The sequence below is a fragment of the Lutra lutra genome, chromosome 18, assembly GCF_902655055.1.
Source record: "Lutra lutra chromosome 18, mLutLut1.2, whole genome shotgun sequence".
In the NCBI taxonomy this organism is placed as follows: Eukaryota; Metazoa; Chordata; class Mammalia; order Carnivora; family Mustelidae; genus Lutra; species Lutra lutra.
In genome coordinates, this window is record NC_062295.1 from 3,782,166 (window position 1) to 3,798,908 (window position 16,743).

Genomic DNA, 16,743 nt, shown 5'->3' on the forward strand with positions numbered 1-16,743 from the left:
AGGCCAACTGGGCACCTGGCTGGCTCAGTCAGTGGAGTGGGCGACTCCTGACCTCGGGGTTGTGAGTTCAAGCCCTGTGTTAGGCTCAGAGAGGACTTAAAAATAGAATCTTTAAAAAAAACAAAACAAAGCAAAAAAAAGGTCAATTTTTAAAATGAAGACCCACGGGGTGCCTGGGTGGCTCAGCGGGTTAAGCCTCTGCCTTCGGCTCAGGTCATGATCCCAGGGTCCTGGGATCAACCCTACATCCCGCTCCCTGCTCCGCGGGAGCCTCCTCTCCCATTCCTCCTACTTGTGTTACCTCCTTGCTGTCTCTCTGTCAAATAAATAAATCTCTTTTTCAAAAATATTTTATTTGCATGGAAAAGCAGTACTGCAGGAAAGTGAGAAAACCACTAAAGACTGAACAAGAGGGGCGCCTGGGTGGCTCAGTGGGTTAAGCCGCTGCCTTCGGTTCAGGTCATGATCCCAGGTCCTGGGTTCGAGCCCCACATCGGGCTTTCTACTCAGCAGGGAGCCTGCTTCCTCCTCTCTCTGCCTGCCTCTCTGCCTACTTGTGGTATTTCTGTCTGTCAAATAAATAAATAAAATCTTTAAATAAAATAAAATGAAGACTTGGTCATGAGGTGCCCAAAGCAGAACAGATTTGAGTGTCGGGGCGCCTGGGTGGCTCAGTCGTTAAGCCTCTGCCTTTGGCTCAGGTTATGATCCCAGGGTCCTGGGATCAACCCTACATCCCGCTCCCTGCTCCGCGGGAGCCTCCTCTCCCATTCCTCCTACTTGTGTTACCTCCTTGCTGTCTCTCTGTCAAATAAATAAATCTCTTTTTTAAAAATATTTTATTTGCATGGAAAAGCGGTACTGCAGGAAAGTGAGAAAACCACTAAAGACTGAACAAGAGGGGCGCCTGGGTGGCTCAGTGGGTTAAGCCGCTGCCTTCGGCTCAGGTCATGATCCCAGGTCCTGGGTTCGAGCCCCACATCGGGCTTTCTGCTCAGCAGGGAGCCTGCTTCCTCCTCTCTCTCTGCCTGCCTCTCTGCCTACTTGTGATTTCTCTCTGTCAAATAAATAAATAAAATCTTAAAAAAAAAAAAAGACTGAACAAGAAAGAGGAGAGAGGATTGAGTCAGGAGGCAGGTAAAAAACAGAAATGACACAGGAAAATAACTACTGGAACTTTTTAGGAGACAGAAACAGTTTTGCAAACCTCAGTGTGAGCTGAAGTTTGAAATCCCAGAGGAAGGGATTTCCTAGGAAAATGCAGTTTACCAAACCTGGCCCCTGGGAAATGAGAAGGCTTAAGCGGACCAATTTCTATAGAAGAAACAGAAAAACTTACCACAAAGAAAGAACAGATCCAGATGGTTTCACAGGAGAATCCTGCCAAACCTTTAATACAGAGCACCTATGCTGCATAAATTGTTCCAGAGCACAAAAAAGGAAGGAAAACTCAAATTCTCTGTATGAGGTACACCGATGCCTACACCTGATAAAACAGAATCACAAACCAGTATCATTTATAACTGAATAGCCAGACAGAAAAACTAAGTAAAATACTGGCAAACAATCCAACATCACATTAAGAAAATGATATACCATGTGGGATTTAAACGAACGATGTAAACTTGGTTCATTATTAGGAAATTCACTAATACACTCTATTAGGAGATCTAAAGAGAAAATTAACAATCTTCTTAGATGCTGAAAAAGCCTTTGACAAAATTCTACACTTATTCCTGTAAAAAACAGTCAGGAATACAGAAAACGTCAGATACTTTCTTAACACGAGAGAATACATGCACACCTTACCCTCCAAGCCGGCATCTCACCTACGGTGGCATTTCCGCTAAGGTCAGGACCAGGTGAATTCCCACTGTCCCCACACAATCAACCACTTACGAGAATCCTGGCCCATGCAATAAATGAAAGAAATCAGAGGTTCACAAATCAGAAAGAAGCAGTGAATCTATCTCTGTGGGCAGACTGTATGGTAGCAAACCTGGAAAAGCCTGGAAAATCAATTCAAGCAATGACAGAATTCAGCAGAACAGAATATGGAACTGGCATGCTGATGCCAACAGCCTTCATCCTCACAAATAGGCAGGCGGAGCGTGTGAAGGCAGTGAAACCCCATTTACAAGACCAACAAAGAAAGACACTTAGGAAGAAAAAAAGTTACATGCACAATGTCTAGAAGAAAAATTTTTAACCCTCCTATAGACACAAAAGTACACTTGAACTAAAGACATCCTTGTATTACAGAGGATGGCTCAGAATCATAAAACGGGTCACTGGTTTGCAAATCTGCCACAGTCCCAACAACACGCTGTTCCTAAGCAGCTAGACAAGTTGATGTTCAAGTTGACACAGAAATACACGAGCGATATACTAGGGAACACTGGAAAGGGAAAGCTGCAGGGGGACTGGCCGGCCAGAGACAGTCCAACATTCTACAAAAAGCCGCAGGGAGTCAGCCGTGTGGGTCTGGTGTGTGGACAGACCCCGAGAACAGGAGAGCAAGCCCAGAAGCAGACCTGGGCACAGACAGAAACTCAGAGTCCAGGACAAAGCCTCTCCGATCACGAGGTCAGAGATGGGACTGTTACACAGTGCAACGAAGCCAGGACAATGGGGAAGCCATCAGAACACCACACTCGCGCCCCACATGACAAGAAGGTACACAGGGTCAGAGCGCTAAACGTCAAAAACGAAACCAGGTAAGAACGAGAAAAAAACGAGCAAATTCTTGGACAACCAGGAAACAGATCTTCTGTGACTGGCCCAAATCTAAAAGCAAGAAAGACGGATGAATCTGACTACATAAAGTTAAAATATCCCGTGTGGTAATGAGCACCACAAGCAAAGTCCAGGAACGGCAGGTGTGAGGCACCCCGGCCGGGGGCTGCCGGTCCGCGTCTCCCGGAGCGCCGCGGGCGAGCTGGGCACCTTCGGCCTGGCCGCTGCCGCTCCGCGCTAACGGGCCTGTCTCCTATCAGACCAGCACGCCTCAGCCTCCACGGCACGGCGGGGTCACGGGGGAGGCAGGCGTCTCTTGGCAAGGCTGCAGGGGCCAAATCTCAGGGGCGGGTGGGGGTTGGCAGGGGACCCGGCGGCGCCGCAGCACGTACCTGGGCTCCGATAGACGTTCTTGGGCAGAGCAGGCGAGTGAGCGTCTATCAGCCCCACGATCTTCATGTGTCCGCACTGCTTGGCCAGCATCCGGGCTGTGGCCCCGCTGTGGTCTCTTGTGTCCACTCTCACTCCCTGTGAAAGTTCACAGAGGTTCAGGACCCAGGACCTTCCCTTGCAAAGCACTCTCCCTCCCCAGGTGCGGGCTCCGGACCCCAGCTAAGACGTGCCCGGGCTGCTCACCGCAGGAAAGGTGGCACCCAGGCCCTCGGCAGCCCCCCGTCTGCGCCAGAAAGGGGAAGGCCTGTGAGGCCCTCACTGTCCTTTAGGACGAGGTGGGGGCCGCTGGAGGGGGGCCTGGTGGTGGCAATCCAGCCATCCGGTGGCTGCGCAGCTCTCCACCCCCCGGCCCCGCAGGCATTCTAAGAAGAGTCCCGTCATTTTTATCCAAAGCCCGAAACTACTTCTCTTCCGCACAGTAATTCCACTTCTGTGGTTCTCTCCTGAGGAAATAACCCCAAAAAACAGAGACTGCTTCAGTGACACAGGTGTTCGGTAGAGAACCCGGAGACCGTGTAACTGGGGGTGAGGCCGCCACGTCACTGCCATAAATGCTGGTGCTTACAAGTAACTGCTATAACCAAGGTTTTGAAAGGACCATATGTCTTTATGACACATAAGGTATAAAGTGTCTTTTGAGGAACAGCAGATGATGTGGACATATGGGGAGAAACGGAATGAAAAGACAGAGGCAGAGACTGGAGTGATGCGTCTACGAGCCAAGAAACAGCGGAAGCCAAATGCACATATTCCTCCCAAAGCCCCTGGCGGGAGTGTGGCCCTGCTGGTGCCTTGGTTCTGGTCTTCTGGCGTCCAGAACTGTGGGAAAATAAATTTGAGTGTTTTAAGTCCACCAGCTTCATGGTAAATTGTTAAAAGCAGCCACAGGAAACTCCTGCGCCCACTAATGCGTGAATGGCTACTTAAGGCGGACCGATACGATCAAGCACTGGGTCGGAGACTGAGGCCGGCTTCTCCGACTACCATGGAAATACATCTGTGCTGTTTTGCTCACATTTAAAAACACACTGCAGAGGCAGATGTATCAATTTATGTAGCAGGATTCTGCTGAATTATTTATTTGCAGGAATCCATTTATGCAGAAACCTAATCATAGCTGTTAGCGCTGGGGGGCAAGAGGAGACAGCACAAGAAAACTTAGAGGTTTTTTTAATGCTTATTTCTAAATTTTTGGATTAATTATCCTCTAAATTTTATTGTTTGGCTTTTTTTTTTTAAGCCTGTAGGTTATATTACTTTCACATGTGTGGGGTTTTTGTCTTTTTTTAAAGATTTTATTTATTTGACAGAGATCACAAATAGAGAGGCAGGCAGAGAGAGAGGAGGAAGCAGGCTCCCCACCGAGCAGAAAGCCCCATGCGGGGCTCGATCCCAGGACCCTAGAATCATGACCTGAGCTGAAGGCAGAGGCCTTAACCCACTGAGCCACCCAGGTGCCCCTTCACATGTGTTTTTAAATCATGAAAACAACATGCCCTGGACAGGCTGGGATACTGCAGGTTGAGCCCCGGACCCCCCGCAACAGGAACACAGGCAGATGAAGTTGTTGGGTCTCCCAGTGCGTGTAAGTTACATTACGCTATACTGTGGTTTATTAAGTGTGCCACAGCATTACATCTGAAAAAACGATGAGTATATCTTAAAGAAATAAAATACTCTATGGGGGCGCCTGGGTAGCTCATTCAGCAGAGCATGAACTCAGGGTCACGAGTTCAAGCCCCGTTTCAACATAGCGCTTACTTGAAGATAAACTTTACTGCTAAAAAATGCTATCATCTGACTTCTCAGTAAGTCATGATCACTGATCACAGCCACCATAACAAATATGACAATAGGGGCCCTGGGTGGCTCAGTGGATTAAGGGCCTGCCTTGGCTCAGGTCATGATCCCGGGATCCCAGGGATTGAGCTGGGTTGGGCTCTCTGCTCAGCAGGGAGCCTACTTCTGCATCTTCCTCTTCCAATGCCCCTCCCCTCAACTCAGGTGCTCTCTCTGCTCCTTCTCAAATAAATAAATAAAATCTTTTTAAAAAAAGATAATAGAAAGTTTGAGCTATTGCAACAATTACCAAAATGTGACAGGGAGACATGAAGTGAGTGAAAGGTGTTGGGAAAACGGCACCCACAGACTTGTTCAACACAAGGTCTCCACAAACCTTCCATCTGTAAAAAAACGCAGCATCTGTGAATGCGATAAAGTGAAGCACGAGAAGGTGAAGTGTGCCTGTATACATTCGTAAGTTATAGGAGGATTTCCCTACAATACTGCTATTACTGAGGGCTTAAGAGAGGTTTTATATTTTAAATATTTCTCAGAGCTTACTAGTTGATACACTTTCATAGGTTCATGGAAAGGCACAAGGAAGTTATTAAATCACTGTTTACAAAGGAAAAAATTTGTAACTATGAGAGGTGACGGATGTTCAGTAAACTTACTATGGTATTCATTTCACAATGTATACTAAATTCAAATCATGCTGTGCACCTTAAAATTATACAATGTTAAATGTCGATTGTATCTCAGGAAAACTGGAAAAAGTATTTTAAAAATAAAAGATGCGAGAAAAAGACCATGATACAAAACAGTACGGATCTTACAACAGCAGCAAAACAAAACAAACAAAAGTGTGTCCAACACTAGAAGAAAGCGTGCCCAAACTATTATTTCTAAGCAGTAGGATGGGGGATTTCCCCCATCTTCCTAATCTTCTGTATTCTCTGAATTCACAACGAGCACACTTACTTTGAAAATGGAAAAGACGAAGAAGAAAAAAGAAGAAGAAAAAAAAAAAAAAAAGAAAGTGGAAAAGACAATCAACAACATTTTAGAAGCTTCAACCAGGCAGTGTGGGGTCTGAGGGCGGGACCACCGGAGCTCAGTGCTCTGGAGGGCAAACCGGCAAACCCTGACCGTGCACACACCCACTGACCCAGCAATTCCACTCCTAGGGATTTAACCTAGTGTAAACACTACATACACTAACAGTTAGGATTTTCCCACCAGCGTTTAGTACGGCGAGAATCAGGAAAAGCATAAAATCAGGAATTAGGGGGCGCCTGGGTGGCTCGGTGGGTTAAGCCTCTGCCTTCGGCTCAGGTCATGATCTCAGGGTCCTGGGATCGAGCCCCGCGTCGGGCTCTCTGCTCAGCGGGGAGCCTGCTTCCTCTTCTCTCTCTGCCTACTTGTGATCTCTGTCAAGTAAATAAATAAAATCTTTAAAAAAAAAATCAGGAATTAGTGAAATAGGACGGACCACATCTATAGAGTGGAACGCGACCCCCTACTATGGGACAGGTCCAGCCAAGGGCGTTTACTAATGTGAACGGGGTGCACGGGACATTGTTAAGAGGAAAGAAAGCAGCACACAAAACATTCTGTATAATGGGACTCCACTAGGACTTAAAATATCCGGTTAAAAACCCAGGCGGATACCCGACAAGGTGTTAACTGTGCTATCTTTGGGTGATGGGATTAGGAGTACTTCTGGCTTTCTTGTGGCTTCATTGTACTTTCTGATTCTTTTATAGCAGATACAGATCACTGTATAATAAACATTTACTTAGGCACGCTTTCCCCCTATTTGGAAACCTGTGATCAACTGACAGTTTTGGCTGAGGCTAGTATAGAAGGTGATTATCACATGTGCTCTAGTAGGAAAAAAACTGCATCTTTACAAGACCTTAACCGAGTTCTACTTTCTATAATCCCCCATTTTGAAGAGCTCTGGTTAGAAATCAGCTCTGAAACCTTTAGCCTGGGGTGCCTGGGTGGCTTAGTGGGTTAAGCCTCTGCTTTCGGCTCAGGTCAGGATCCCAGGGTTCTGGGATGGAGCCCTGCATTGGGCTCTCTGCTCAGCGGGGAGTCTGCTTCTCCCTCTCTCTCTCTGCCTGCCTCTCTGCCTGCTTGTGATCTCTGCCTGTCAAATAAATAAATAAAATCTTCAAACAAAACAAAACAAAAAAACCCTTCAGCCTTCAAAGGTCACTTTTAGAGGGGTCTGGAAGGGGAAAATGAAAGCAGTCAAAAGGCACAAATTTGGGGCGCCTGCGTGGCTCAGTGGGTAAAAGCCTCTGCCTTCAGCTCGGGTCATGATCCCGGGGTCCTGGGATCGAGCCCCGAATCGGGCTCTCTGCTCGGCGGGGAGCCTGCTTCCCCCTCTCTCTCTCTGCCTGCTTCTCTGCCTACTTGTGATCTCTGTCTCTGTCAAATAACTAAATAAATAAATCTTAAAAACAAACAAAAAAACCCCCCAAAAAACCCCCCAAACTTCCAGCTGTAAGATACCACATGATGACTGCAGCGAGCGCGGCCACGTGGTAATTACGGAAGTCGTTAGGAGAGTAAATCCTGACCGGGCCGTGCGCCAGAGACAGAAACGCTCAGTCACCGGCCGGGTGAGCTTGGAGCGCAGCTGGAGACCAGGGAGACGGGAGGGGTTGACGGCTTTCCTCTGAGGGCCCACTGCACAGTGGGGGCCTGAGCTTCCGGCTCCTCCAGGCAGGGGATAGGGCGGCCGCCATCTTCATTCCCGGCCTCCAGGGCTCTACGGAAAGCGCTCAGGGAACAAAAGCTCCCGAGAGCGAACCCAGCAGATTACTCAGGCTGGTAGCTGGCAAGAGCGGTGCAATTCGGCCTCGGGCAGAGACATTTGAGAATCACTCCAATGGCCCCTCTCCCAGAAGACCATCCGGCCAAGACCAAGTTCACCGATCAGTGAGAACTACGGAACTCCAGAGATAGGGGAAAGCAACACACAAACTTCACGGCTTTCTTTCAATGACCCTTTAGTCCTTCCCCTCCAAGTACTAACCAGGCCCGACCCTGCTTAGCTTCCGAGATCAGACGAGATTGGGCACGTTCAGGGTGGTATGGCCACAGACGATCCTTTAGTCTTTCAAGGTTAAATTTTTAAATTTTTATTTTTTCTTAATCTTTAAAAAATTTTTCCTCTTTCCTATTTTAACTTTTTAAAAACCATTTTATCTTATCAATACCTTTTTAAAAATCTTTTTTTATTAAAGTCATATTTTATCCCTTCATTGTATTTAACTTTATTTTCTGTATACATACAGGTTTTTTCCTTAAAAATTTGGGATACAATTTAATAGAAATATACTCTAAATGCAGCACATGGCTTTGCTCTAGTCTCCAGCCTGATCATATTCTTTCCTTTTTTTTTTCTCTTTTCACTCAACTTATCAATTCCATTTTTACAATCTTTTTAAATTTTCATCTTTACTGTCATATTCCATCCCTTCATGTTTACCCTTAGTTTTGTATCTATATATATAAGATTTTCTTTCTTTAAAATTTTGGGAGGTAGTTTCTTCTAACAAATCAAAATATACCCAAAATCTTTGTGGCTGTCTTCCATTCATCAGTCATTTATTTATTTATATATATATATGTATATATGTGTGTGTGTATATATATACACACACACACATACATACACACACACACACACACCCCTTCTCCCTTGGTTTTGGGTCTCTTCTGATTTGGTTAGTGTATATTTTTCTGGGGTCATTGCTACCCTTTTAGCATTTTGTTCTCTCATTCACCTTTTTTTTTTAGGATTTTATTTATTCATTTGACAGAGAGAGAGAACACAAGCAGAGGGAGGGACAGTGGGAGAAGCAGGCTCCACGCTGAGCAGGGAGCCTAATGTGGGATTTGTTCCCAGGACCCTGAGATCATGACCTGACCCGAAGGTAGGAGCTTTACGACTAAGCCACTCAGGTGCCCCTCATTCATCCATTCTTATCTGGATAAAATGACAAAGGCAGAAAAACTCGCCACAAAAAAAAAAAAAAAAGCAGTACTAACGGCGAGGGACCTAATCAAAACGGACATTAATAATATGTCAGAACTAGAGTGCCTGGGTGGCTCAGTGGGTTAAAGCCTCTGCCTTAAGCTCAGGTCATGCGCGAGTCCCGCATCGGGCTCTCTGCTCAGCAGGGAGCCTGCTTCCTCCTCTCTCTGCCTGCCTCTCTGCTTACATGTGATCTCTGTCAAATAAATAAATAAAATCTTTAAAAAAATAATAACATGTCAGAACTAGAGTTCAGAATGACGATTATCAAGGTGCTAGCTGGGCTTGAAAAAAGCATGGAAGGTATTAGAGAATCCCATTCCTTTTTTTAAAATTTACTTATCTGTGAGAGAGAGAGAGCACAAGCAGGGGGCCAGCAGGCAGAGGGAGAGGCAACCAGAGGGAGAAGCGGGCTCCCTGCTGAGCAAGGAGACTGATGCAGGACTTGATCCCAGGACCCTGGGATTATGACCTGAGCCGAAGGCAGACGCTTAACTGACTGAGCCACCTAGGTGTCCCGAGAATCCCTTTCTAGAGAAATAAAAGAACTAAAATATAACTAAGCAAAAATCAAAAAGCTATTAATGGGGTGCAATCAAGAATGGAGGCTCTTACTGCTAGGATAAATGAGGCAGAAGAGAGAATTGGTGACATGGAAGACCAAATAATGGAGAATAAAGAAGCTGAGCAACACAGAGACAAACAACTACTGGACCACGAGGAGAGAATTCGAGAGATAAGATGAAACAGTATCAGAGTAATTGGGATCCCCCAGAAGAAGAAGAAAAGGGGGGTGGTGCAGAAGGTATACTGGAGCAAATTATAGCAGAGAATTTCCCTAATTTGGCAAAGGGACCAAGCACCAAAATCCAGGAGGCACTGAATACCCAACTTTTTTAAATCAACATGGACAGAACTGGAGATGATGCTGAGTGAAATAAGTCAAGCACAGAAAGTCAATTATCATATGGTTTCACTTATTTGTGGAGCATAAGGAATAACATGGAGGACATTAGGAGGAGGAAAGGACAAGTGAACTGGGGGAAATTGGGAGGGGGAGATGAACCATGAGAGACCGTGGACTCTGAGAAACAAACTGAGGGTTTTGGAAGGGAGGGGGGTGAGGGGATGGGTGAGCCTGGTGATGGGTATTAAGGAGGAAACATATTGCATGGAGCACTGGGTATGGTGCATAAACAACGAATCTTGGAACACTGAAAATAATAAAATAAAAATAAGATGTTAATAAGTAAATAAATATTATAACCATTAAGTAAGTACAGAAAAAAAATCCAAGAGGCACAGAGACCCCCTCCTCAAAACCCATAAAAAGAGGTCTACACCCCATCATCTAATAGTAAACCTTACAATTCTCAGTGACAAAGAGAAAATCCTGAAAGCAGCTCAGGACAAAAGGTCTGTAACACACAACAGTAGAAATATTAGACTGGCTGCAAACCTATCCACAGAGATCTGGAAAGCCAGAAAGGACTGTCATGATATATTCAGAGCACTAAATGAGAAAACTATGCAGCCAGGAATACTATATCCAGCTAGGCTATCAATGAAAATAGAAGGAGAGATAAAAAGCTTCCAGGACAAATAAAAATTAAAGGAATTTGCAAACACCAAACCAGCCCTCCCAGAAATATTGAAAGGGGTCCTCTAAGCAAAGAGAGAACCTAAAAGTAACAGACCAGAAAGGAACAGAGACAATATACAGGAACAGGTGGGGCGCCTGGGTGGCTCAGTCGGTTGGGCGTCTGCCTTCAGCTCAGGTTGTGGTCCCAGGCTCCTGGGATCGGGCCCCGCGTCAGGCTCCCTGCTCGGCGGGAAGCCTGCTTCCCCCTCTCCCTCTGCCTGCCTCTCTGCCTACTTGTGATCTCTGTCAAATGAATAAATATAATTTTAAAAAATATATATATATATAGGGCGCCTGGGTGGCTCAGTGGGTTAAGCCGCTGCCTTCGGCTCAGGTCATGATCTCAGGGTCCTGGGATCAAGGCCCGCATCGGGCTCTCTGCTCAGCAGGGAGCCTGCTTCCCTCTCTCTCTCTCTCTGCCTGCCTCTCCACCTACTTGTGATCTCTGTCAAATAACTAAATAAAATCTTAAAAAAAAAAATATATATATATATATATATATATATATATATATATATATATATATATACAGGAACAGTCATCTTACAGGCCATACAATGGCACTGAATTCATATCTTTCAAGTTACCCTGAATGTAAATGGGCTAAATGCTCCAATCAAAAGACACAGGGTATCAGAATGGATTAAAAAAACAAGACCCATCGATATGCTGTCTATGAGAAACTCATTTTATTTATTTATTTTTTAAAGATTTTATTTATTTATTTGACAGAGAGAAATCACAAGTAAGCAGAGAGGCAGGCATAGAGAGAGGAGGAAGCAGGCTCCCTGCTGAGCAGAAAGCCCGATGTGGGGCTCGAACCCAGGACCTAGGATCATGACCTGAGCCGAAGGCAGCGGCTTAACCCACTGAGCCACCCAGGCGCCCCGAGAAACTCATTTTAGACCAAAAGATACCTCCAGATTTAAAGTGAGGGGGTGGAAAACAAATTACCATGCTAATGGACATCAAAAGAAAGCTGGGATAGCAATCCCTATATCAGATAAATTAGATTTTAAGCTAAAGACCATAACAAGAAATGAGGAAGGACACTGTATCATACTTAAGGGTCTGTCCGACAAGAAGATCTATGTCAATTTTAAAGATCTATGTCCCTAATATGGGAGCAGTCAAATATATAAACCAATTAATAATAAAATCAAAAAAACACATCAACAATAATACAGTAATAGTAGATGACTTTAACACCCCCCTTATTGAAATGGACAGATCATCTAAGCAAAACATCAACAAGGAAATAAAGGACTTAAATGACACACTGGACCAGAAAGACATCACAGATACATTCAGAACATTTCATCCCAAAGCAACAGAATACACATTCTTCTCTAGTGCACATGGAACATTCTCCAGAAGAGATCACATCCTGGGACACAAATCAGGTCTCAACCAGTACCAAAAGACTGGGATCATTCTCTGCATATTTTCAGACCACAATCCTCTGAAGGTAGAACTCAATCACAAGAGGAAAGTTGGAAAGAACTTGAATACATGGAGGCTAAAGAGCATCCTACTAAAGAATGAATGGGTCAACCAGGAAATTAAAGAAGAACTGGAAAAAATTCATGGAAACAAATGAAAATGAAAACACAACTGTTCAAAATCTTTCGGACACAGCAAAGGCGGTCCTGAGAGGAAACTAAATAGCAACACAAGCCTTTCTCAAGAAATAAGAAAGGTGTCAAGTACACAACCTAACCCTACACCTAAGGAGCTGGAGAAAGTACAGCAAAGAAAGCCTAAACCCAGCAGGAGAAGAGTAATAATAAAGATCAGAGCAGAAATCTAAGAAATAGAAACCAAAAGAACAGTAGAACAAATCAACAAAACTAGAAGCTGGTTCTTTGCGAGAGTAAGATTGAGAAACCCCTGGCCAGACTTATCCAAAAGAAAAGAGAAAGGACACAAATTAATAAAATCATGAATGAAAGAGAGATCACAACCAACGCCAAAGAAATACAAGCAATTATAAGTACATATTATGAGCGACTATACACCAGCAAATTTGACAATCTGGAAGAAATAGATGCATTCCTAGAGACATATAAACTACCAAAACTGAACCAGGAAGGAGATTGAAGCAGTCATCAAAAATCTCCCAACAAGGGACGCCTGGGTGGCTCAGTTGGTTAAGCCGCTGCCTTCGGCTCAGGTCATGATCCCGGCGTCCTGGGATCGAGTCCCACATCGGGCTCCTTGTTCTGTGGGGAGCCTGCTTCTCCCTCTGCCTCTGCCTGTGCTCTCGCTCTCTCTCTGACAAATAAATAAATAAAATCTTAAAAAAAAAAAAAAAAATCTCCCAACAAACAAGACCCCAGGGCCAGATGGCTTCCCAGGGGAATTCTACCAAACATTTAAAGAAGAATTAATACCTGTTCTCCTGAAACTGTTCCAAGATATAGAAATGGAAGGAAAACTTCCAAACTCACTTTATGAGGCCAGCATTACCTTGATTCCAAAACCAGACAACCCATCAAAAAGGAGAATTACAGACCAATATCCTCCGTGAACATGGATACAAAAATCCTCACCAAAATAATAGCCAATAGGATCCAACAGTACATTAAAAGGATTATTCACCACAACTAAATGGGATTTATTCCTGGGCTGCAAGGTTGATTCAACACCCGCAAATCAATCAAAGTGTGATACACATTAATAAAGAACAAGAACCATATGATACTCTCAATAGGTGCTGAGAAAGCATTTGACAAAGTACAGCATCCTTTCTTGATCAAAACTCTTCACAGTGTAGGCATAGAGGATACAAACCTCAATATCATCAAAGCCATCTACGCAAAACCCACCGCGAATATCATTCTCAATGGGGAAAAACTGAGAGCTTTTCCCCTAGGGTCAGGAACATGGCAGGGATATCCACTATCACCACTGCTGTTCAACACTGTACTAGAAGTCCCAGCCTCGGCAATCAGACAACAAAAAGAAATTAAAGGCATCCTAATCGGCAAAGAAGTCAAACTCTCACTCTTTGCAGATGATTTGATACTTTATGTGGAAAACCCAAAAGACTCCACCCCAAAACTGCTAGAACTCATACAGGAATTCAGTAAAGTGTCCGGATATAAAATCCATGCACAGAAACCCAGGTGCATTTCTATATACCAATAGCAAGACAGAAGAAAGAGAAATTAAGGAGTCGATTCCATTTACAATTGCACCCAAAATTGTAAGATACCTAGGAATAAACCTAACCAAAGAGGCAAAGAATCTCTACTCAGAAAACTATAAAGTACTCATGAAAGAAATTGAGGAAGACACAAAGAAATGGAAAAATATTCCATGCTCATGGATTGGAAGGTAAAATATTGTGAAAATGTCTATGCTACCTAAAGCAATCTACATTTAATGCAATCCCTATCAAAATACCATCAATTTGGGGGCTCCTGGGTGGCTCAGTGGGTTAAGCCTCTGCTTTTGGCTCCAGTCATGATCCCAGGGTCCTGGGATCGAGCCCCGCATCAGGCTCTCTGCTCAGCAGGGAGCCTGCCTCCCTTCCTCTCTCTCTGCCTACTTGTGATCTCTCTGTCAAAAAAATAAATAAAATCATGGGGCGCCTGGGTGGCTCAGTGGGTTAAGCCGCTGCCTTCGGCTCAGGTCATGATCCCAGGTCCTGGGTTCAAGCCCCGAATCGGGCTTTCTGCTCAGCAGGGAGCCTGCTTCCTCCTCTCTCTCTGCCTGCCTCTCTGCCTACTTGTGATTTCTCTCTGTCAAATAAATAAATAAAATCTTAAATAAATAAATAAATAAATAAATAAATAAAATCTTTAAAATAAAAAAAAACAGATCTATTTTTTTTTTCAAAGAAAAGGAACACGTAACCCTGAAATTTATATGGAACCAGAAAAGACCCTGAACAGCCAGAGGAATGGTGGCATCACAATTCCAGACCACAAGCTCTATTACAAAGCCATCATCAAGACAGGATGGTACTGGCACAAAAACAGACCCATAGATCAATGGAACAGAACTGAGAACCCAGAAATGGACCCTCAACTCTATGGTCCACCAGTCTTCAACAAAGCAGGAAAGAATGTCCAATGGAAAAAAGACAGTCTCTTCAACAAATGGTGCTGGGAAAATTGGACAGCCACCTCCAGAAGAATGAAACTGGACCATTTCCTTACACCACGCACAAAAATAGATTCAAAATGGATGAAAGACCTCAATGTGAGACAGGAATCCATCCAAATCCTTGAGGAGGACACAGGCAGCAACCTCTTTGACCTCAGCCACAGCAACTTCCTCCTGGAAACATCACCAAAGGCAAGGGAAGCAAGGGCAATAATGAACTACTGGGACTTCATCAAGATCAAAAGCTTTTGCACAGCAAAGGAAACAGTCAACAAAACCAAAAGACAACTGACAGAATGGGAGAAGACATTCACAAATGACGTATCAGATAAAGGGCTAGTGTCCAAAATCTATAAAGAACTTAGCAAACTCAACACCCAAAGAATAATCCAATCAAGAAATGGCCAAAAGCGGCGCCTGGGTGGCTCAGTGGGTTAAGCCTCTGCCTTTGGCTCAGGTCATGATCTCAGGGTCCTGGGATCGAGCCCCACATGGGGCTCTCTGCTCAGCAGGGAGCCTGCTTCCCCCCCGCCGCCTGTCTCTCTCTGCCTACTTGTGCTCTCTGTCAAATAAGTAAACAAAATTAAAAAAGAAAAAAAAAGAAATGGCCAAAAATATGAACAGACATTTCAGCAAAGAAGACATCCAGATGGCCAAGAGACATGTGATAAAGTGCTCCACATCACTCAGCATCAGGGAAATACAAATCAAAACCACAATGAGATGCCACCGCACACCAGTCAGAATAGCTAAAATTAAACGGTCAGGAAAGGACAGGTGTTGGTGAGGATGTGGAGAAAGGGGAACCCTCCTACACTGTTGGTGGGAATGCAAGCGGGTGCAGCCACTCTGGAAAACAGCATGGAGGTTCCTCAAAAAGTTGAAAATAGAGCTACCCTACGACCCAGCAATCGCACTACTGGGTATTTACCCTAAAGATACAAACGTAGTGATCTGAAAGGGCACGTGCATCTGAATGTTTATAGCAGCAATGGCCACAACAGCCAAACTATGGAGAAAACCTAGATGTCCATCAACAGATGAATGGATAGAGAAGATGTGGTGTATATATACAAAATAGAAGACTATGCAGCCATCAAAAAAAAAACAACACAAAATCTTGCCATTTGCAACGACATGGATGGAACAAGAGGGTATTATGTTAAGTGAAATAAGTCAATCAGAGAAAGACAATTATCAAATGATCTCGCTGACATGAGGAAAATTGAGAGGCAGTGGGGGGTCGTGGGGTGTAGGGAGGGAAAAAATGAGACAAGATGGGATCAGGAGGGAGACAAACCACAAGAGATTCTTAATCTCACAAAACAATCTGAGGGCTGCTGGGGGGAAGGCGGGAGGGAGAGGGCGGCTGGGTGATGGACACTGGGGAGGGTATGTGCTCTGGCGAGTGCTGTGAAATGTGTGAGCCTGATGATTCACAGACCTGTATCCCTGGGGCAAATAATACATCACATGTTAATTTAAAAAAGAAGAAAAAAAGATGCTGAACCTCACCGACATCGGAGAAAGGCAAAAATCAACAGGAGACAGCTCATGTGATAGCAGGTACCACGTGTTCCTGCGGGTGTGGGAGACAAGAACCCGAAACACCATCAGGACATAAATCAGGCTGACCGTGGAGGAAAGTCAGTTACTACTCTCTAGTGCAGACTCACTCAGCCTACACACCGAAACGTCTAATTTGAAGAATACAGCCTGATTTCTTTGAAATCCCTTCCCACATGCTTGAGAAGACAGGTATGAAATGGGAACTGCAGCCCTGTCAGGAACAGCAAAGTAGACACAACTGAAATGTCCACTAAAAGAGGAACGGATGAAGGTCAAACACTCAGACGTCCAATACACACAGAACTGTCAAAATGAGTGCACCGGGAGGCGCCTGGGTGGCTCAGTGCGTTTAGCCTCTGCCCTCGGCTCAGGTCATGATCTCAGAGTCCTGGGA

At 44.7% G+C, this 16,743-nt stretch overlaps 1 protein-coding gene across 10 annotated transcripts in view; it reads right to left on the reverse strand.

Moving 5' to 3' along the window:
- Positions 1-16,743, reverse strand: part of ANKS3 (ankyrin repeat and sterile alpha motif domain containing 3) — a 38,054-nt gene that overhangs the window by 9,914 nt on the left and 11,397 nt on the right. For all 10 annotated transcript variants that reach the window (XR_007124529.1, XM_047714246.1, XM_047714248.1 and 7 more), the window contains one exon: positions 3,129-3,264. Coding sequence is in view for 9 of the 10 variants with exons in the window: in XM_047714246.1 (XP_047570202.1) it covers positions 3,129-3,264 (136 nt within the window). In the remaining variant the exon portion in view is untranslated. The remainder of the gene's footprint in view (positions 1-3,128; positions 3,265-16,743) is intronic.